Source organism: Pan troglodytes, chromosome 11 (assembly GCF_028858775.2).
Source record: "Pan troglodytes isolate AG18354 chromosome 11, NHGRI_mPanTro3-v2.0_pri, whole genome shotgun sequence".
NCBI classification, from domain to species: domain Eukaryota; kingdom Metazoa; phylum Chordata; class Mammalia; order Primates; family Hominidae; genus Pan; species Pan troglodytes.
The window spans coordinates 19,252,002-19,275,647 of NC_072409.2; the positions used below are offsets into that span (position 1 = coordinate 19,252,002).

A 23,646-nucleotide genomic window follows, 5' to 3' on the forward strand; every position below is an offset into this window, starting at 1 on the left:
TAAACTGGGCTCAGGGCCCATGAAGACTTTTCCCTTCAGGGAGAGGGCTCACCTGGTTCTGAGCTGATCCTGACCGGGGAGAGGAGGTAGCAGAGACAAGATGCTTTGTTTCCTTCTCTATAGAGTCATCCTTCTTTTCTGTGCCTCACAGGGTTTTCACCACCCCCTTACTGTACTTCAGTGCTCTCCGTTAGTCACTTTGGTCAAAATTTAGTTGTTTGTTCATTGTTTTGGTCCTTTTTTGTGTTGGGCAACGAGTGTTAGCCACCTCTAGTCAGTCATCTTGCTGACCACAAGCCTGTGATAATTTTAGTACAAAGGCTAATGCACTCTTCAGAGATGTTGTGAGGAAATATTTTGTTATGCAAGATTGTCCTTTAAAATCTAGTCAATCAAGATTGTTGTTTAGTGGATTTATCTTAAGGTTTCAGCCGCTGTCTAGGTGCATATTTTGTTGTTGTGTGTTGTCATTGTTCTTGTTAATGTTTTTTTGGTGTTCTTGAAAGCGGGTTTAAGTGAGGGCGAATGTACCATAAAATATTATTATTCTATTATTTGGAGAGGGGTATAGATAGTGTGGGTACCGAATGAGGGAAGGGAGGGGATGCTACCAGTTGGTGGGTATTCCAGTTATGATATAATCCCCAATGTGCATTCTAGGACTGGGGAACTACCACCGGAAGTACCCACTGGACCCACTGTGAGATGGACCTGAGCTAAAACTCCATTCATCATCTGACTTCCATAAACTCTTATTCTGATTGGTAGACCACAGTGATATTTTACATCTCCTGGAATTAATGTCAGTTTAGAGCCAGTGTGCAAAAGTCTTTGGAAAGCATTATTATTTCCTTTTCTCACTCAGTGTACAGTCACCCAGGTAAGATGTTATAGGCCTGTTTGGAGAAGGCTAGGAGGAAGATTAACAGTATAAATTTTGGGAAGTGTGCAGGCTTCTTCCTCAAGGGGAAGATTCTGGTTCTGGGCTTCCAGGTACTACTCGTGTGACCGCAAGCAGATTACTTAATGTCCCTGGACTCTGTTTCTCATCTGTCACAGGGACCAGGCCTTGCCTAAGTGTTATTTAGCTTTAAGGTTCTGGAATTGTCACTATAAACTCATAGGCAGCTCTCCCCAGGAGAAGTTGCTGCTTTGATAGTCCCTGACTACTGATTTTTGTGTGCATGCATGTGTGGAGTGGGGAGCAGGGGGTATAATTTGAGCAACCAAGACTTACTCTGAGTGTGTATTAAATTGTCCTATAAATAAGAGGCACAAGCCCACAATGTGAAGTCAGGCTAGCTCAGGGCATCTGGCTGTCAATCACAAGTGCTTACAAGTGTCCTTCTAACTATGTGGCAATGAAGCTTTTAGCTGAGAATATCTTTGGAACTTTCTTTCTATTTATGGGCAGGAAAAAAAAGGTAGTGAGGTCCGAAATGGTGGCAAGCGAGGGTGTACAATCTAGGTGAGGGGCAGGGAGATGTGTGGCAGTGGCTGAGCTTCACTGCGAGTGCTGTCCAGGGTGTATTTAAGTCAACACTAGTAGGAATCTCTCCATTTGCACCCATGCTTGTTATTTTTCATCTGTAGCAAGTAGGGCAATTGACTCACTTGGCTGACGCAAGGCAAGAAAATAAGCATCTCCAGTTCCTTTCTGTTGTTTTTGTTTTTTTCTTTTTTTTCCCCCCCCTGTGGCTCAGAAGTAGCTTCCTGTTTGGAATAGAATCTGTAAGCTCAGGGGATTTAGTCAAAAATAGACATAAGTCTTATAATTTCTATGGACTGCTCTTTTTAATCCCGTGTCAGAGCCATCACCCAATTCTCCTGTCTACCTCCACCCTCCACGTCCTGCCAACAAACTCACGCATGGGTGAGTTTTAGTCCCAGTGATGTGACAAGTCACTAGTGACCATCAGGAAGTTACTTCCCTTCTCTGAGCCTCAGTTTTTTCATATCGTTACAATGAAATGATACTCTCTCAACCCAGCCTGGGACACAAATAAATTGTGAGGATCAAAATTAGAGAACAAACAGAAGAGCTTCAGAAAGTTGGAAAGTGATATGAAAATGTCATGTTTTGCTGCCTTATTAATACCATTCTGATTGTTTTAAAGGACGATCTTTTTGGTAAATATTTTACTAAAGTATTACATACGTACAGAACGTGGAAACAACATAAATGTACAGTAAGATGAATCTTTACAAAGTGAATTCACACGTATGACCAGCACCAGATCAAAAACCAAGGCATTCTCTGTACTGTACAGCCCCCCGTGTCTTCTTCTAAGCCTTATCAACCTTCTCCCCAAGGGAATTATTTTTTTCCACTGCTTCATCCAGTGTAGGTCAGTTTTGCTTTATATATGAAGTGAACTCTTTGTGTCTGGTTTCTTTCACCTTTTCATCTTTCTAAATGGAGATATTCCTCCATTTTGTTTTGTTTTGTGTAGTTGTGGCTCACTCATTCTCAAAAATATTTTATTGTTTATATAGAATTCTCTTCTACTGCTGATGGTCATTTGACTAGTTTGGCATTATTCCAAATAGTACTGCAATCTTATACATGTCTTTATGTATGCCTTTTGGTTGTGTACATATTAGGCATGGAATTGCTGGGATGTACTGTATTCATATGTTCAACTTACTGGCTATTTTAATACATACTTCCAGTTTTCTGAATTTGTTGATGCAAGTTTTGTTCCTAGCAGTAGCCTAGGAGAGTTTCAATTGTTCCACAACCTTGATGACTTAGTGCTTACCTTCTTTTTAATTTTGTATTCTAATTTTATTTTGCCATCCTGCTGAGTAATATATCATTGCCAGTTTAATTTGCATTTTTCTGATAGTGAATGAAGTGGAGATTCATTGCATATTGACTTTTTGAATATTCTTTTTGATGAAGTGCCTGTCCATATCATTTGCCTATTTTCCCTTTTGGTTATCTGAATTTTGCTCACTGATTTGTAGTTGTTTACGTATTATCTTAGTCTGTTCAGGCTGCTATAATGAAATAACAAAGACTGGGGAGCACATAAGTAGCATGAATTTATTTTTCACAGCTCTGAAGGTTGGGAAGTCCGAGATCAAGGTACTGGTAGATTTGGTGTCTGGTAAGGGCTTTTGGGTTCACCTTCTACCTGTGTCTTCACATGTTGGAAGAGGCAAGGAGTCTCTCTTGTGTCTCATTTATGAGAACACTAATTCCACTCATGAGAGCTCCACTTTCATGACCTGATTAGCTCCCAAAGGCACCATCTTCTAATATCTTTACCTTGGAAATTGAAATTTCAACATACAAATTTGGGGGAGGGGTATACAAGCTTTCAGACCTTAGCATGTCTTATACATACAATCTCTTGTTAGCTAGAGGTATTGCAAATATATTCTGTCATTGAAAGTTGTCTTTTCATTCTATGGTATCTTTTGATGAATCTGTTTTAATTTTTGTATAGTCCTGTTAATCAATTATCTTCTTTTACGGTGAGCACTTTTAAGAAATCTTTGCCTACTGTCATAAAGATGCTCCCCTATATTTTCTCCTAAAAGTTGTTTTGTTGATGTTGTTGTTTTACTTTTTTCATTTAGATCTGCAAGCCGTCTGTTTTGATTTAGGAGTACAGAGGAAGTTAAGTGTCAAGATTTATTTTGTTTAATATGGATATTCAACTGATCCAGCAGCATTTGTTGAAATCTTTCCCACTCTGAGTTTTTAAATCTATAATTACTGATTTCAGAGGGATCATTTACTATGTGAGCTCAAGAGAAACACAGTTTGTTTGCATGAGAGACAGTGTGTACCTACTATATGTTAGAAACTTAATGCACATCATCTTATCTGAGCCTCAGAACAACCTTGCAAGGATTGTATTATTATTCCATTCTGTAGTTGAGAAAACTGAAGCTTAGAAAGGACAAGCAATTAACTCAAGGTTAAATAATGAGTAGCAGAGCTATGACTCAATACTCCTTTTTTTTTCTTTTTGGATTCCAAAGCTCATGTTAGCTCTTTCTTCTTCAAGTGTCTTGGTGACAGCATTCATTAGAACTCTGGAGACTGAATAACCAATGAGTTGAAGATATTAGGCTATGATCAACTGGGCTGTTTTAGTAACCAAGAGGAATAATTTTACTGAAGGCATTTATAAAGCATAGTTATTCCTTGCCCTCAGTAACAATCATGGTTAGTAATGGTCAGTCATTACTTCTTTTCACTGGAAGTCTCTCTAGAGCTTTGCATATTCCATCCTAGCTCTTAAGACAAAGTGAAAAGTAGATGTTACCTTCCCCATTTGACAGATAAGAATACTGAAGGCCAAAGAGGTCAGGTGACTTATTTAAGGTCAAATAGCAAGGCCAAACATCCAAGGTCAAATAGGGGTAGAGCAGGGCCCAGCACTTATTTAACTTACTCTCTCACCTGTGATCACCGCTTCTCACTGCCAAGATCATAGATCTAGATGACCATTATTGTACTTCAGGGTTAAGGCCCACTAGACCCTGGGTAGTCCCCTCTTATTTCATAGCTTTTTGGTTGAAGTCTGTTATTATATAGTCTAACTACTGCCCAAGAAGAATAAACCACTCTTGTAGCCCTCCACCAGGGAGTGTCCTGCTGTTTTTAGCCTTTCTGTCACCCTTGAGAGGCTCCGGGCGCCTTCCTTCACTTGTCTTCAGCACATTCATGCCCCAAAGCAAAATGCTGAATTTGAATATGCAGCTAATGTTGCCTGTCACCTCCTTCCAGACACAGAACTGTGTAATTGCAAAAATCGTTTTGTAATCCTCCTCAATTAAGCTCCTGACAACCTAATTTTAAAGACCCTATTGGATTTTCTACACTGATGCTCCTCTCCTTCTTCCTTCTTCCATCTTCCTCTGCCCTCTCCAGTAAGACCTATTACCTTCACTCCACAATTGAAAATTAGAAAATAGCTTCAGCATGACAAGGGACCGTAACATTTTCTTTTGGTATTTCTTCCTTATTATTATGAGCTACTCAATGAGGCTGTGACACCATGTGAAGAACTGAGAGAAGGAAAAACAGGTTATTAAAGCAATGTTAGAAACTCAAAGAGGGTAATGATTAAAAGCTAAATATTTATCTGGGAAAAATAGTGAACAGAGTGAGTCTGATGGCCAGTTATAATTCATACTAGCACATCCATAGCATTTCTGAGGCTGTTTTCAGCGGAATCTCAAGTATTCTGACACCACTGACTTGACGTATTCATCTCTTATAAATACCACTTCTTCTTTAACACACACACACACACACACACACGCACAGAGAGAGTCACACACAGCACAACTAAAGAACAGCGCATCATCAGAAACCTAAAAAAACAACTGTTTGTCTTCTCAGTTTAGTCTGTGGTCTGTAGAATACACATTTTGTGGAGTCACAGAATTACTTGGGCACCCATTACAGTGTCAAAGAAATGCCAAGGAAAAAGCAAAGGGCATAAATAAGAGAATAATGCAGAGCTCCAATTTCATTTTTTTCCATTTCCTCTGTACTTTTAAATACACACTCCTGGTAGGCAAATGGGAGTTATGGATTATAGCTTTCTATTTTAACCTAGATCTGTTTTTCTTCCTCTCTCCTTGGCACTCGATTTGTATGATCTCCCCTAAAATGCCACTGGCCCCACACTGTATTCCCATCTTAGGCAAAACCTCCAATTAAAATCAGCAGGGAGTCTGCTTGAATTAGGAACCCCAGCCTGGGCTCCCCAGCCAGGGGGTTCTGAAAGGGAGATGTGTACCTTTGAAAGCACTGATGGGAAGCCCTGGGTGGCGGAGACTGTCCTCGAAATGATGAGCGACTCCATGCTGTGTCACCAGGAGACCTGTCAGGTTGCCAGAAATTCCTGGCTGAGGCAAAGACAGAACCTGCAGGGGGGTAGCTGAGGTGTTAACATGGTCCAGAGCCTCTTTCTTCTCCAGTCGGGGGTTTAGAGGGCAGGGAATATAGAGCATGGGCATTGAGGGAGTATTGGGTTTGGACCCAAGAATCCTGAACTTTGCTCTGCTACTCCCATGCTGTGTGACCAAGGTGAGTCGCAGTCTCTCTGTGGCCTTCAGTGCCCTCATCGGTGGGATAAAAGTCACAAGGGAATCCTATCTATCTCATGGGGTTGATGTGAGGATAAAGTGGTAACTGCCATGATGTAGAAAACACTTAAGAAACACTGATTTTTTTGACCTCAGCAACCAAGTCTCTGTGTTCAGGCCTAAACGTGAGAAAGAAGAGCATTCCCAAGGTTTCTTCTTGAAGTTTCTCTGCTTCTAATGGTCAAAACTGCTTTATTCAGAGTCAGTGTGGGTACCTATCAATCAGGCTCCAGGGTTTTCCAGTTTAGAAATGAAAATGCAACTTCCTTCTTTCTCTTACTTTCTCCTTCCTTCTCTCCTCTCAGCCCCCTATCAGAATGAATTGAAATCCCATCCAACAGAAAGATGCTGATTTGGATGTATTGCATCTCAGCTTTGGCTGCAGATGGAAGATGCTTTGGATCCTTAGGGACAGAGAAAAGCACTTTAAAACCTGCTCCTCCCTGCCTCACACTGACTGGCTTTCAGTGGGGTTGTGTCAGCCTTTGTGAGACCCTCCCCTCTGGAGCAGCCTATTAAGCTGCTTCTCTGTTGCCGGGGTTGAGGAAGGCTATCACCAACTAGCCTGGGAAATGGTATTTATAGATCGCAATCCCTGCTATCCCTGATCCCCAGCATCTCCCTGTGCACTTGTCGGGAGCCCCAATTATCTGTGAGTGGAGGAGAGGGACCCTGGCAGGTCCAGAGGAAGCAAGGAATGTGATAATAGGCCCTTCACAGGCTCAAACTTTCAGTATTTTTCCGTTATTTCAATTTATTTCTTGTGTCTTGCTTTCTTCTTATTACTCACCATATCATTATAATTTTACATTATGATACCTAGAAGAAAGTGCACTGATAACTTATCTGAGATCACAAAGGTACTCCACATTCAGATACCAAATTTTGTGATCTCAGACAAGTCATCTCACTTCTCAAGGACTCATTTTTCTTGGCCTGTAACATGGAGGTGGTTTCATGTGCTGTTCAGGGAGACAGTATGAAGAGCCTCCAGCACTATGCCTGGTATACAGTGAGAACTCAATAGTTGTAAGTCACTGATGCTCTCAGCTGGTTTAGGTCACTGCCTACAATTGAACCTTGTAGAGTTTATGACTATCCATGATAACTACTGAGAGAACTGGCTGGAGATAGGGGAGGTATAGGAGATTGATTTGATTGAGGCTTTTTCCTCATTATTGCAATTTGCTTGCATTCAAAGGACACACACACACACACACACAATGAAATGAGCTTTTTGTGGTTCTAATCTCAAAATGAAATATTGAAAAGCAAAAGAAAGTTTGTTGACCTGGGGGATCAGGACTCACTGGTAACATTGCTTTACCTCTCTGCCCCCACTGTCTCTGCAGTTGGCCTCTCTAGAAAGGGAGGAGAATGGACAACTAGCCCACCCTTAAATGGCCCATCCAATAGTTGAATTAGGAACCCCAGCCTGGGCTCTTTCCCAAATCTGTGAGTTAACACAGATCATGCCTTGGCTGCATCTCTTTGTTTCTATCCTACCCACTCTAATTTCATTCCATCTCATCCTCCCTGTTCAGGGTCTCCTCCATAGCCTCTGTCTGCTCATTTGCTCCACGTTTCCACACCATCTCCAACACCAAGTCCTTTTCTCCACTTATCACCCTTCCCCACTCTCCACCTTTCCCCTCTGTTTTCTTTCCTCTTTCCCTCAGCCTCGTGCTCCCTGCTCCCCGTGAACACCACCTGCTTTCTAAGTCCTCTTGCTGTGTCATTAATGCCTTCTTTGATACAGCCCACAACCTCATGATTATTCTGAGGTCAGGAGATGCAGGTGCCACGCAGCTCGCGAATGTATCTCAGAGGCCCTCTGTCCCCAATTCCTCCTGCCTGACAGGGCTGGAATCCTAATTTGCCACTAGCCTCGTTGCTTATTGCAGCATCACCAGGAACTTTCATCTTTTTATTTCCCTCACCGAGGATTCTGAGAGTTCAGCCACAATGAAGCATTGATTCAAGGAGTGGGGGCTGTGGTCCTTACAAAGGGTCCCAATGATGAGACACGAGAAAGGGGGCGCTCTACGGGGTTATAGAATGCCTTGCAGATGGGAACAGAGGAACTCTAAATGGGGTACTGTCCTGTCACTTGGAGAGGGAGTGACAGGGGCAAGTGTGGGCCATGTGAAAGGGGCATTTTGAAATGACGCTCTCGTCAGATGGAACCACGCAATCAGGGCCATGTGGAGGGCCCCTGCAGCTCACAAAAATATCAGATGACTCATACCCAATATTCAGTCAATGTTCTGGTTTGGGAGGTGGGAGCCACATAGCTCATTATTATTCCAGCTCCGTTTCCTGAAGGCTGGGCCTGCTGCTGTTCTCCAGGCTGTAATAGGATTGGTCTCACGAAGCAGAAACTGGGGAGGCCTGGAGCTGTGTGGGTGGATGGTACGGAAAACGAATACTGCAGTCCTGAGGGGAGAGGTAGAAGTTTGTTTTTCCTTTTTTAAATGAAAACTAACAAGAAAAATATGAATATTCTTTATGCATTCATTCATCAAACATTGATTCACTCAGCAAGCATTTGTAGAGCCAGCCTCTGGGCTAGGTGCTCGGAGAAGGGACCTCTCCTCTCAAGCCTAAGAGCCTAGAGGGGAAACTGACAAAGAAACGAGGGGTTTCAATACAGTGTTTTGAATACTGTCAGGGAGGTTTTATCGCCAGGTCCGGGTGGTTCTGTAGATTTAAAAAGGAGAGGGTTTCAAGGAGCCCACTAATTATTCCGCCATTTTCTCCCAGCCGATAAGCAACTCATTGAAAGCAAAGCATGCTGGGAAGCCATTTCAACAGTATCCATTTTCAAATGGATATAACAAAATGGTTTTCCTCAAACTCCAGAGCGATAGTGAAATCCCTGAGAGTGTCTCAATACCTTCAAAGGAAGAGCTTACTCTCTGGGATAAGAGTACTTTTTATTATTACCTTTTCCGTAATTGCTCTGTGCCAGGCTCTTTTAAGCACTTTAAATATATTATCTCACTGAATCCTCTCACCAGCTGCCTAAGATGGGCTTTATTATCCTCATTTTAGATATTGATACTGAGACGTAAAGAGATGAAGTGACTTGATCCCGGTTATAGAATGCAGCTTTGAACTCAGCTCCGCTGGGGCCAACAACCATACTTTTCAACATTAGGCTCTACTGCCTAATTAGGCTCTTGGTGTTTGTGGTTTGGGGATTGTGGCTCATCAGTGGAAGTGATAGAATAAATGGATTGTTAACACTTCCTACCACAGAGAGTACAATGCAAATTAGCTTCTGTTTCTAGTTTTATAAGATGAAGATCAGGAACCACTGAGAGCATCATCGTCATCATCATCATCACCATCACCATCTCCACAGCACGACAGCCTTAGGAAAGGTGCTCTTGACTCTCGCTTGACAGACAATGCAAAAAGCCACAGCTGTGAGCCAGGAGACTACTCTGATTGTTTGACTCTGAGCATGTCCTTTCACCCTTAGCTTCCATTGCCATGTCTGTAAAATATTGCTGACAGTCCCTTTGCAGGAATAACAACCGCTTTTATTGAGCTCTTAATAAGTACCAAGTTTGGGGCTAAGCCTTCACATAAAAATTCATATAATCCTCACATAGCTCTGTGTGGTAGGAATGATTAGGAAGGTGAAGAAAACTGCCCAGCATTACCTCAGCTTGCAGGTGGAGGAGCCAGGATTTTCAGCTGTCTCTGACTGACCTCAAGTCCCAAGGTATTTTTAGGGTGTTGCTGTGAGGCTCAAGCGAGAAAATTGGAGTGAATATACCCTGTGCAGGGTAAAAAGTGCTAGACACACAAGGGTTTATTAGTAGCATGGAAGACAGCCAAAGGGTGACTTGAATAGAAAAAAGGAAAGATGAGAGGCCTCTAAGCTGACTGCCTTGCATATTTGTTCCTACTCTGATGCTGCTTCTTATCTGATGGAATATCTGTCTTCATTAGAATGTTTCGGTGGCTGAAATCAGATTATAGACTTCGGTATCATTTATAGTGTTGAGGGCCTGTGGGGAGGGGGCCCAGAGGCTGCAATAGAAATCAACTAAATGGAGAGTTTGGAGCTCTGGAAAAATGCAGGGAAATAACCCCCCCCCCTTTTTTTTTTTATTATACTCTAAGTTTTGGGATACATGTGCAGAACGTGCAGGTTTGTTACATAGGTATACATGTGCTATGGTGGTTTGCTGCACCCATCAGCCCATCATCTACATAAGGTATTTCTCCTAATGCTATCTCTCCCCTAGCCCCCCAACCCCTGACAAACCCCAGTGTGTAGTGTTCCCCTCCCTGTGTCCATGTGTTCTTATTGTTCAACTCCCACTTACTAGTGTTTCGTTTTCTGTTCTCATGTTTGTTAGTTTGCTGACTGTGATGGTTTCCAGCTTAATCCATGTCTGTGCAAAGGACACGAACTCATCCTTTTTTATGGATGCATAGTATTCCGTGGTGTGTATGTGCCATATTTTCTTTTTTTTATACTTTAAGTTTTAGGGTACATGTGCACATTGTGCAGGTTAGTTACATATGTATACATGTGCCATGCTGGTGCGCTGCACCCACTAACTCGTCATCTAGCATTAGGTATAGCTCCCAATGGTATCCCTCCCCCCACCCCACCACAGTCCCCAGAGTGTGATATTCCCCTTCCTGTGTCCATGTGATCTCATTGTTCAATTCCCACCTATGAGTGAGAATATGTGGTGTTTGGTTTTTTTGTTCTTGCCATAGTTTACTGAGAATGATGATTTCCAATTTCTTCCATGTCCCTACAAAGGACATGAACTCATCATTTTTTATGGCTGCATAGTATTCCATGGTGTATATGTGCCACATTTTCTTAATCCAGTCTATCATTGTTGGACATTTGGCTTGGTTCCAAGTCTTTGCTATTGTGAATAATGCCGCAGTAAACATACGTGTGCATGTGTCTTTATAGCAGCATGATTTATAATCCTTTGGGTATATACCCAGTAATGGGATGGCTGGGCCAAATGGTATTTCTAGTTCTAGATGCCTGAGGAATTGCCACACTGACTTCCACAATGGTTGAACTAGTTTCCAGTCCCACCAACAGTGTAAAAGTGTTCCTATTTATTTCTCCACATCCTCTCCAGCACCTGTTGTTTCCTGACTTTTTAATGATTGCCATTCTAACTGGTGTGAGATGGTATCTCATTGTGGTTTTGATTTGCATTTCTCTGATGGCCAGTGATGATGAGCATTTTTTCATGTGTTTTTTGGCTGCATAAATGTCTTCTTTTGAGAAGTGTCTGTTCATGTCCTTCGCCCACTTTTTGATGGGGTTGTTTGTTTGTTTTTTTCTTGTAAATTTGTTTGAGTTCATTGCAGATTCTGGATATTAGCCCTTTGTCAGATGAGTAGGTTGCAAAAATTTTCTCCCATTTTGTAGGTTGCCTGTTCACTCTGATGGTAGTTTCTTTTGCTGTGCAGAAGCTCTTTAGTTTAATTAGATCCCATTTGTCAATTTTGGCTTGTGTTGCCATTGCTTTTGGTGTTTTAGACATGAAGACCTTGCCCATGCCTATGTCCTGAATGGTATTGCCTAGGTTTTCTTCTAGGGTTTTTGGTCTAACGTTTAAGTCTTTAATCCATCTTGAATTGATTTTTGTATAAGGTGTAAGGAAGGGATCCAGTTTCAGCTTTCTACATATGGCTAGCCAGTTTTCCCAGCACCATTTATTAAATAGGGAATCCTTTCCCCATTGCTTGTTTTTCTCAGGTTTGTCAAAGATCAGATAGTTGTAGGTGTGCGGCATTATTTCTGAGGACTCTGTTCTGTTCCATTGGTCTATATCTCTGTTTTGGTACCAGTACCATGCTGTTTTGGTTACTGTAGCCTTGTAGTATAGTGTGAAGTCAGGTAGTGTGATGCCTCCAGCTTTGTTCTTTGGGCTTAGGATTGACTTGGTGATGTGGGCTCTTTTTTGGTTCCATATGAACTTTAAAGTAGTTTTATCCAACTCTGTGAAGAAAGGCATTGGTAGCTTGATGGGGATGGCATTGAATCTGTAAATTACCTTGGGCAGTATGGCCATTTTCACGATATTGATTCTACCTACCCATGAACATGGAATGTTCTTCCATTTGTTTGTATCCTCTTTTATTTCCTTGAGCAGTGGTTTGTAGTTCTCCTTGAAGAGGTCCTTCTTGTCCCTTGTAAGTTGGATTCCTAGGTATTTTATTCTCTTTGAAGCAACTGTGAATGGGAGTTCACTCATGATTTGGCTCTGTTTTTCTGTTATTGGTGTATAAGAATGCTTGTGATTTTTGTACATTGATTTTGTATCCTGAGACTTTGCTGAAGTTACTTATCAGCTTAAGGAGATTTTGGGCTGAGACAATGGGGTTTTCTAGATATACAGTCATGTCATCTGCAAACAGGGACAATTTGACTTCCTCTTTTCCTAATTGAATACCCTTTATTTCCTTCTCCTGCCTCATTGCCCTGGCCAGAACTTCCAACAGTATGTTGAATAGGAGTGGTGAGAGAGGGCATCCCTGTCTTGTGCCAGTTTTCAAAGGGAATGCTTCCAGTTTTTGCCCATTCAGTATGATATTGGCTGTGGGTTTGTCATAGATAGCTCTTATTATTTTGAAATACATCCCATCAATACCTAATTTATTGAGAGTTTTTAGCCTGAAGGGTTGTTGAATTTTGTCAAAGGCTTTTTCTGCATCTATTGAGATAATCATGTGGTTTTTGTCTTTGGCTCTGTTTATATGCTGGATTACATTTATTGATTTGCATATATCAAACCAGCCTTGCATCCCAGGGATGAAGCCCACTTGATCATGGTGGATAGGCTTTTTGATGTGCTGCTGGATTCGGTTTGCCAGTATTTTATTGAGGATTTTTGCATCAATGTTCATCAAGGCTATTGGTCTAAAATTCTCTTTTTTGGTTGTGTCTCTGCCTGGCTTTGGTATCAGAATGATGCTGGCCTCATAAAATGAGTTAGGGAGGATTCCCTCTTTTTCTATTGATTGGAATAGTTTCAGAAGGAATGGTACCAGTTCCTCCTTGTACCTCTGGTAGAATTCGGCTGTGAATCCATCTGGTCCTGGACTCTTTTTGGTTGGTAAGCTATTGATTATTGCCACAATTTCAGATCCTGTTATTGGTCTATTCAGAGATTCAACTTCTTCCTGGTTTAGTCTTGGGAGAGTGTATGTGTCGAGGAATTTATCCATTTCTTCTAGATTTTCTAGTTTATTTGCTTAGAGGTGTTTGTAGTATTCTCTGATGGTAGCTTGTATTTCTGTGGGATTGGTGGTGATATCCCCTTTATCATTTTTTTATTGCGTCTATTTGATTCTTCTCTCTTTTCTTCTTTATTAGTCTTGCTAGTGGTCTATCAATTTTGTTGATTCTTTCAAAAAACCAGCTCCTGGATTCATTAATTTTTTGAAGGGTTTTTTTGTGTCTCTATTTCCTTCAGTTCTGCTCTGATTTTAGTTATTTCTTGCCTTCTGCTAGCTTTTGAATGTGTTTGCTCTTGCTTTTCTAGTTCTTTTAATTGTGATGTTAGTTAGAGTGTCAATTTTGTATCTTTCCTGCTTTCTCTTGTGGGCATTTAGTGCTATAAATTTCCCTCTACACACTGCTTTGAATGCGTCCCAGAGATTCTGGTATGTTGTGTCTTTGTTCTCGTTGGTTTCAAAGAACATCTTTATTTCTGCCTTCATTTCGTTATGTACCCAGTAGTCATTCAGGAGCAGGTTGTTCAGTTTCCATGTAGTTGAGCGGTTTTGAGTGAGTTTCTTAATCCTGAGTTCTAGTTTGATAGCACTGTGGTCTGAGAGACAGTTTGTTTTAATTTCTGTTCTTTTACATTTGCTGAGGAGAGCTTTACTTCCAAGTATGTGGTCAATTTTGGAATAGGTGTGGTGTGGTGCTGAAAAAAAATGTATATTCTGTTGATTTGGGATGGAGAGTTCTGTAGATGTCTATTAGGTCAGCTTGGTGCAGAGCTGAGTTCAAGTCCTGGATATCCTTGTTGACTTTCTGTCTCATTGATCTATCTAATGTTGACAGTGGGGTGTTTGTTAAAGTCTCCCGTTATTAATGTGTGGGAGTCTAAGTCTCTTTGTAGGTCACTCAGGACTTGCTTTATGAATCTTGGTGCTCCTGTATTGGATGCATATATATTTAGGATAGTTAGCTCTTCTTGTTGAATTGATCCCTTTACCATTATGTAATGGCCTTCTTTGTCTCTTTTGATCTTCGTTGGTTTAAAGTCTGTTTTATCAGAGACTAGGATTGCAACCCCTGCCTTTTTTTGTTTTCCATTTGCTTGGTAGATCTTCCTCCATCCTTTTCTTTTGAGCCTTTGTGTGTGTCTGCACGTGAGATGGGTTTCCTGAATAGAGCACACTGATGGGTCTTGACTCTTTATCCAATTTGCCAGTCTGTGTCTTTTAATTGGAGCATTTAGTCCATTTACATTTAAAGTTAATAGTGTTATGTTTGAATTTGATCCTGTCATTATGATGTTAGCTGGTTATTTTGCTCATTAGTCGATGCAGTTTCTTCCTAGTCTCGATGGTCTTTACATTTTGGCATGATTTTGCAGCGGCTGGTACCGGTTCTTCCTTTCCATGTTTAGCGCTTCCTTCAGGAGCTCTTTTAGGGCAGGCCTGGTGGTGACAAAATCTCTCAGCATTTGCTTGTCTGTAAAGTATTTTATTTCTCCTTCACTTATGAAGCTTAGTTTGGCTGGATATGAAATTCCGGGTTGAAAATTCTTTTCTTTAAGAATGTTGAATATTGGCCCCCACTCTCTTCTGGCTTGTAGGGTTTCTGCCGAGAGATCCGCTGTTAGTCTGATGGGCTTCCCTTTGAGGGTAACTCGACCTTTCTCTCTGGCTGCCCTTTACATTTTTTCCTTCATTTCAACTTTGGTGAATCTGACAATTATGTGTGTTGGAGTTGCTCTTCTCGAGGAGTATCTTTGTGGTGTTCTCTGTATTTCCTGAATCTGAACGTTGGCCTGCCTTGCTAGATTGGGGAAGTTCTCCTGGATAATATCCTGCAGAGTGTTTTCCAACTTGGTTCCATTCTCCCCGTCACTTTCAGGTACACCAATCAGACGTAGATTTGGTCTTCTCACATAGTCCCATATTTCTTGGAGGCTTTGCTCATTTCTTTTTCTTTTTTCTCTAAACAACTTCCCTTCTCGCTTCATTTCATTCATCTTCCATTGCTGATACCCTTTCTTCCAGTTGATCGCATCGGCTCCTGAGGCTTCTGCATTCTTCACGTAGTTCTCGAGCCTTGGTTTTCAGCTGCATCAGCTCCTTTAAGCACTTCTCTGTATTGGTTATTCTAGTTATGCATTCTTCTAAATTTTTTTCAAAAAGTTTTCACTTTGCCTTTGGTTTGAATGTCCTCCCGTAGCTCAGAGTAATTTGATCGTCTGAAGCCTTCTTCTCTCAGCTTGTCAAAGTCATTCTCCATCCAGCTTTGTTCCGTTGCTGGTGAGGAACTGCGTTCCTTTGGAGGAGGAGAGGCGCTCTGCTTTTTAGAGTTTCCAGTTTTTCTGTTCTGTTTTTTCCCCATCTTTGTGGTTTTATCTACTTTTGGTCTTTGATGATGGTGATGTACAGGTGGGTTTTTGGTGTGGATGTCCTTTCTGTTTGTTTGTTAGTTTTCCTTCTAACAGACAGGACCCTCAGCTGCAGGTCTGTTGGAAAACCCTGCCCTGTGAGGTGTCAGTGTGCCCCTGCTGGGGGGGTGCCTCCCAGTTAGTTAGGCTGCTCGGGGGTCAGGGACCCACTTGAGGAGGCAGTCTGCCCGTTCTCAGATCTCCAGCTGCGTGCTGGGAGAACCACTGCTCTCTTCAAAGCTGTCAGTCAGACAGGGACATTTAAGTCTGCAGAGGTTACTGCTGTCTTTTTGTTTGTCTGTGCCCTGCCCCCAGAGGTGGAGCCTACAGAGGCAGGCAGGCCTCCTTGAGCTGTGGTGGGCTCCACCCAGTTCGAGCTTCCCGGCTGCTTTGTTTACCTAATCAAGCCTGGGCAATGGCGGGTGCCCCTCCCCCAGCCTCACTGCCACCTTGCAGTTTGATCTCAGACTGCTGTGCTAACAATCAGCGAGACTCCGTGGGCATAGGACCCTCCGAGCCAGGTGCGGGATATAATCTCATGGTGCGCCGTTTTTTAAGCCTGCCAGAAAAGCACAGTATTCAGGTGGGAGTGACCCGATTTTCCAGGTGCCATCGGTCACCCCTTTCTTTGACTCGGAAAGGGAACTCCCTGACCCCTTGCGCTTCCCAAGTGAGGCAATGCCTTGCCCTGCTTCAGCTCGCGCACGGTGCGCACACCCACTGACCTGCGCCCACTGTCTGGCACTCCCTAGTGAGATGAACCCAGTACCTCAGATGGAAATGCAGAAATCACTGTCTTCTGCGTCGCTCACACTGGGAGCTGTAGAGCAGAGCTGTTCCTATTCAGCCATCTTGGCTCCTCTGCCACATTTTCTTTATCCAGTCTATCAATCATTGATGGGCATTTTGGTTGGTTCCAAGTCTTTGCTATTGTGGACAGTGCTGCAATAAACATCGTGTACATGTCTTTATAGTAGAATGATTTATAATCCTTTGGGTATATACCCAATAATGGGATTGCTGGGTCAAATGTTATTTCTCGTTGTAGATCCTTGAGGAATCGCCACAGTCTTTCACAATGGTTGAACTGACTTATACTCGCACCAACAGTGTAAAAGTGTTCCTGTTTCTCCACACCTTCTCCATCATCTGTTGGGAAATAACCCCTTTCTAACATGTTCTAAAAAACCACCATGAGGATCATGTAAGATCATCAATAGAGAATCACTACATGATTTCTAGAGTATGATAAAATAATTTGTTTTTGTTGAAGTTGGTAGATGTTATACACCCTCATGGGAGGAATCTGTAATGGGGGTTGAAACATGTGGTTTAAGTAAACAAATAACCCCTAAGGTCTTTTTCATTGCTGATTGATTGTTTACAATATGTTGTCATCCAGAAGGGGTATTTGAGTCTAGACACTTTCATTTCCTGAATCACACTTTTCTGGGACTAGTGTATAATGGAATCAAAGAGCTGGAAGGACCCCAAGGAACATTTACTCCAACCCCTTCACTTTGCAGATGAGGACATTGAACATTAGGAAGGTAAAGTACAATGTCATGCAGCTGGTTTGTGGCATTACGAGGAGCTACAATGTAGTTCTTACGTTTATATTCGATGCCCTTCCTATTGTCACTGCGCCATCCAGTCCTTTCATCCTTTGGGCAGCTCCAGTTTGCATTATCAGTTGGATAACTGTAACTAACTCACAGACCCACTCATGGTAGCTAACCTTCTCCATTTTTCCTTTATCTCCCAGGACAATTCAGCAGTGGCTTGCAAGGGTCCAGTCGCTCCTCTACTGTAATGAGAATGGGTTTTGGGGAACCTTCCTGGAGAGCCAGCGGAGCTGCGTGTGCCACGGCAGCACCACGCTGTGCCAGCGCCCCATCCCCTGCGTGATAGGCGGGAACAACAGCTGTGCCATGTGCAGCCTGGCCAACATCTCCCTCTGCGGCTCCTGCAACAAGGGCTACAAGCTGTATCGAGGCCGCTGCGAACCACAGAACGTGGACTCGGAGCGGAGCGAGCAGTTCATCAGCTTTGAGACCGACCTGGACTTCCAGGACCTGGAGCTGAAGTACCTGCTGCAGAAGATGGACTCACGCCTCTACGTCCACACCACCTTCATCAGCAACGAGATCCGCCTCGACACCTTCTTTGACCCTCGGTGGCGCAAGCGCATGTCCCTCACTCTCAAGAGCAACAAGAACCGCATGGACTTCATCCACATGGTGATCGGCATGTCCATGCGCATCTGCCAGATGCGCAACAGCAGCCTGGACCCCATGTTCTTTGTCTATGTCAACCCCTTTAGCGGGAGCCATTCGGAGGGCTGGAACATGCCCTTCGGGGAATTTGGCTACCCACGCTGGGAGAAGATCCGTCTCCAAAACAGCCAGTGCTACAACTGGACTCTTTTGCTGGGCAATCGGTGGAAAACATTTTTCGAGACGGTCCACATCTACCTGCGTAGTCGGACTCGGCTACCTACCCTACTGCGAAATGAGACTGGCCAGGGCCCTGTGGACCTGTCCGATCCCTCCAAGAGGCAGTTCTACATCAAGATCTCAGATGTGCAGGTGTTCGGGTATAGCCTGAGGTTCAATGCCGACCTCCTGCGCAGTGCGGTGCAGCAGGTCAACCAGTCCTACACACAGGGCGGCCAGTTCTATTCCTCTTCTTCGGTGATGCTCCTCTTGTTGGATATTCGGGACCGAATTAATCGCCTGGCCCCTCCTGTGGCCCCGGGGAAACCCCAGCTGGACTTGTTCTCCTGTATGCTGAAACACCGCCTGAAACTGACCAACAGCGAGATCATCAGGGTGAACCACGCCTTGGACCTGTACAACACGGAGATCCTCAAACAGTCGGACCAGATGACAGCCAAACTCTGCTAACCCGGGACTCCTTGCCATGGACTTTTCCTGTTGTTGTACACACACAACAGAACAAAATGAAGCAAAACAAAACAAAACAAAAAAACCCACAAAAATTTGTAAAATGTAATTAATATTCAAAGAAAAGGAGGAAAAATCTTCATTTGTTGGAAATGAAAACGTTCTAGCAACTGTATAAAAGCGTTGGGCATGTTTGTTATTTCTGTACTCACTCTGTCATGAAGAAGGGTCTCAGCCTTTTGTGGAGCATTGAGGGAGTTGCTTCTTAGGCCTCAGGTGCTGTATTGGGGGAGAAGGGAGAAAGCATATGCAATGAATTGTAAAGATCTCTGCTGTGCAGGTGCTAAGATTAAACACTAAAAAGAAAGAGAGATATATGTAATGTACAACTGACACTGCCATTTTTCCTTTTTGGAGGAAATGGACATAGATAAAGAAGATATTTCTTCGGTTAAGATTTATTCCCTCTTTATGCTTAATTCCTTGTGTGTGTATGTGTTTTCTCTTCTTTTTGACTCTCACACAGGGGTGGGAATACAGTGACAATGCTATCTTACCCATAGGGCATCTTTCATTCTGAATACCTTAAAACTAATGCAAGCTGGCCAGTAGGTGGGATTAGGAGGGGGTACATTCACATAGTCACAGGACAATAAGTAATTTTGGATATCAGCTCATCAAACTCCTTAGTCTGAGAAATAGGCTCAGAGAAGAATGGCATGCCCATGATTACACCCAGAGTTAGTTACTGCCTGAATGAGGGCTTGACCCTCACTTTCTGACTCCCTTGGCAATGCACCTTCTTCCAAATTACAGTGGCTGCTTTTGTATTTCCTCCTTCAACATAGTTGCCAAGGGATGAAGGTTTTTTTCAGTCTGAGGTTGTTTAGAGAGAGAGTTTGAAGAAATTTCTCCCCCTTTGCTTTCTAAAAAAAAAAAATTTAGGTTTCCCAGAAATTCTTTCTATATTAAAGGTAAAGTTTTTTAGTTTAAATAAAATCAGTGACCAAAAAAACAGGGTAAGTTTTAATATTGCGTTGGTTTGCCAGACAGACAGAATTCCCTAAGAAGTCTAAATAAATATATATATATATATCTGTCTCCTTTGATAATACATATGCACATCTACCACCTATACACCCACTCCCATTCCCCACACACAGAAATATAAACACTGCCACTTCCTTGGCATCCGTGAAAGGGTGACAGGCCTTATGAGGGTTAAATCAGGATGATAGACTAAGAAAGACAGCTTTAACTTGGGGGTTAAATCAGGATGAAAGACTAACAAAGACAGCTCATTTGAAGGCAGTTCTGTAAAGGATTTGGTCAAACATCACTTCTTAGTCTCCAGAAACTCTGAGTTCATCTTTTTGCTAAGGTAGCACTTGCAAGAGATTCTTCCTGAGCATCTGGATCCTCATTTCTGCATTGGCAGAGAAATGCAGAATCACAAAATTTTAAGGTTGGAAGAGAAAATAGAACTACTGTGATCTAAACTTCTTCCAGTGCAAATCTCTCTCTTCATCATTGGGAAATCACCACCATTCACTGACTAGATCATACCAGGGACGGGGAGCTAGCTAATTAGCTCTATCTTCCACTTTCTTTGAATTATTAACATTATTTCACGGAAGAAGAGTAATAGCTCCCATTCCAGCTTGTGTTATAAACCAGATCTAATTGGAATATCCTTCCATACTTTGACCAGCTTTGCATATTTCACCCATTGGCTCCAGTTCTGCAATGTGCATTTCCTTCTTATGGTAATGTCCTCCTGGATAAAATACACAGACCTGTCTCAGAGGTTATTGAAGTCTGTGTTAGCAGGACACAAAGTGAACACCATCCCTAGTGTAGCTTATTTTAAGGTGAAAGAATGGGAGGGTTTCAGTGCATAGAGGTAAAGAATTATCTACTTTGTCTAAGTGTGTCTGGGAAGAAGATTCTTTTTTTTAAGAATGGTAAATTCCAACTTTAATATTTCAGTTTTTAGTATGAATTAGCATATGTTCTATACCAACTTTCACAGGGTGGCATGCACTTCACGCTGACATAGGTATTTGGACCTCCGATTTGGAGAAGGTTCAGTGCTCATTTAGGTTGAAAATCCTTTATGCCAGAGGTCACATCACAGCTTATCCATCAAGCATGAAATTTGGCAGAAGGCCAGTCAATGACCAAACATTTCTTAAACACCTAGCAGGTGAATGGGGCATGTCCGAAATACACAGATTTGAAAGGAAATCATTCATGCTTTTGTGCCAGTCATAAACTAATGAAAAAGACAGACACATAAACCAATTTTAAAAACAACAATAATTATAGTTTACCATGATCAGTGCTTTCATGCAGTCAGGCACACAGAGAGGAGCCCTGAAGGAGGTGTTAACTCTGTTTATGGGGTTGGAAAAGCCTTTACAGAAAGGACTTATTCATTCTAAGTGTAGAAAAATGATCAGGAGTTTGGCAAGTAGAAAAGAATAGAGTGACCAAAGGAACAGTGGATGCGAAAATGATTATAAACTATAAATATGCATTGCATATTTAAGGGTCGGTTCCAATAGTGATTTTAAAAGGTGTTATTTGAAATAGTAAACCTACCAAAGAGAGTGAGGATTTTGACTCTATATGAGCAGTAGAAACAATTATCCATAATCTTCATGATTTAAAGAATGAATTTAAGATTGATTGTTCCTCAGTTCCCACCCTTTCTTTTCTCCTCCATCTCTACCTTCCAGGCACTTCCAAAGACTCCTAATCTAATAAGCCCTTGTATTTACACAGTACTTTACAGATTGCTAAGCAATCTTCATATGCAGTGTGCTACTTAATCCTTATCACAATTCAATTAGGACCTTCAATCTGAGTTCTTTTCCAGACTTCACTCACTGCAGGTGTGGGAAAAATTCTTCCCTTCACCTTGAAAATATTAACTCAGTCACTTCATCTTATAGAAAGAATACAGCATTGTCTAATGACTAGAAAGGTCAGGGAAACAGAACAATTTTCAAAGAGAAAGAAGATTCAGACATCAAAATATTTATTCAATGGTGAGAAAAAAAAATTTGCTATGAAAGGACAAAAAGTTGTGTGGATTTCCAAATGTTTCCTGCTTGGGTCTGGCTGGCCCTTTGAGCTAATAAGGTTCCCCTCTAGCTGGAAGAGAAGCCTGAAGCCTCCAAGTGATATTTTAATTCAATTAGTGTCTTACCAATTTGATGCAGCAACCAAGGACCTATGGTGTCTGATTAATATGCTGATGCTAAGACACAAGAGTGAACAGAATGCCCATTTGGATAAGGCCTGGCAGCAAAGCGTGGCATTGCTATGGAAACCACAGAAGGACATTAATTAGCTATCAAATAAAATCACTGGAAAATTCTGGACCCTGGCACATCTGCCCCCTTCAAAGAGAAGGGCAAGAAGAGGTCACACTAACAGCAAAGCTCCCTTCAGTGATTAAAATCAAAGCTACATGTAGTCCGGAGACTACATGTTGCAAAGTGGAAGAAAGATGGGGGAGCAAAACAGATGAACACAATAGGAATGAGGCCTTGGGGTTATTCAAGTCCAAGAATATAATTTGGAATGTGGAGTATCTCGTTGGGTTGTCTGTATTGATAAAATGATCCAAATGACAAATATGTTATCCTATACTCTGTTATGTAGAAAGAAAATGATAATAATGATACGGATCCATCCACTAGACAGTGATAAATGATCAGGGGTAGAGACCATAGAGTCCAAGACTGAGGGTGATTAACCCCTAATATAATAGATGCAGATCCTATAACTTTTAAGTTAATAGAGAAAAAAACAATTGAAAAGAAGGCAAAAAAAGACAACAAAAGAATCATTAAAATAGCTGGACACATACAAACATGTACAATAACAAAACTTACTATAATCACAATAAACATAATTGGATAAAACTGGTCAGTAAAAAACCAGAGACTACAAGTTATAAATTTAAAAGTAGATAAAGGTTGAAAATAAAAGAATCGACAAAAATATGTTAGACACATATTGACTAAAAGAAAGCTAATGTAGCACTGTTCGTGGCAGTCAAGATAGATTTTTAGGAAAACTACTTTATTAGAGTTACAGAGGATTAATTTACCAGGACAAATGGAGAGAAGACTGGACAGGTGGAATTATAGACTTTTAGGGCTAAAGAAGATGTTACAGATCTTTAAAACTTCAACTTTTTGAATTATATAATTATATAATTTATATAAAGAATTTGTATAAAGAGAGGATTATAGCAAAAGTTTGAACACTGACCGTGAGTTTAGTCCTCTTTTTACTGTCTGGAAGTAAAAGGTTTTCTAGTCTAATCTTCTAGTTAGTATAAGAATCAAGGATCAACCCCATGATATTTATACTAATGGGTGTCCAAACACTCTCTCTCTCTTCATATCTATATAGATATATACACACATACACACACAAATATATATGCTGCCAGACCATATATATATAAACATAAAATTTCTTGTTACCAAAATTTTATACATAGACATTTTTCCAACTAAGGATCAACTAAATCCTTGGATGTTCATAATAATCTTAGGCTGAGTGGAGGTCGATCTGTTCTTGAGAATTGCTTATCAGTGACTCCAGCCTTAGCAACTCTAAAAACCTAAAAGGAGGAGGCTGCCTGAGTAAACTCTTATCAATATTCCTTCTCTCTCTAAATTATTATCAGGACCTGCAGTTACACATGTGATGCCATTCCTTACTTTTCAGTATTGGATCTAACTGTCAGCATTTGCAGTCAAGGAACATAGTATATTCTCTCACTACTTTGTCTTGGAACCCTCTTCACTTCTCAGCAAACTCACAAATTGACATGGATGCAAAGAATGCAATGGGATAGATTTGAACCAATGAGTGGGAAATAACATCACGTTTATTAAATAAACTTGTCACCTAGTCAATTTGGGGGAAATTACAAATCTCTTTAATTTTAATTA

General features: G+C 41.6%; 1 protein-coding gene across 1 annotated transcript in view; it reads left to right on the forward strand.

Moving 5' to 3' along the window:
* BRINP1 (BMP/retinoic acid inducible neural specific 1) overlaps positions 1 to 19,128 on the forward strand; it is a 203,421-nt gene extending 184,293 nt beyond the window's left edge. The window contains exon 8 of the mRNA XM_520219.7: positions 17,527 to 19,128. Coding sequence (XP_520219.2) covers positions 17,527 to 18,667 — 1,141 coding nt within the window. The 3' untranslated portion in view covers positions 18,668 to 19,128. The remainder of the gene's footprint in view (positions 1 to 17,526) is intronic.
* The last annotated feature ends 4,518 nt before the right edge of the window (positions 19,129 to 23,646 follow it).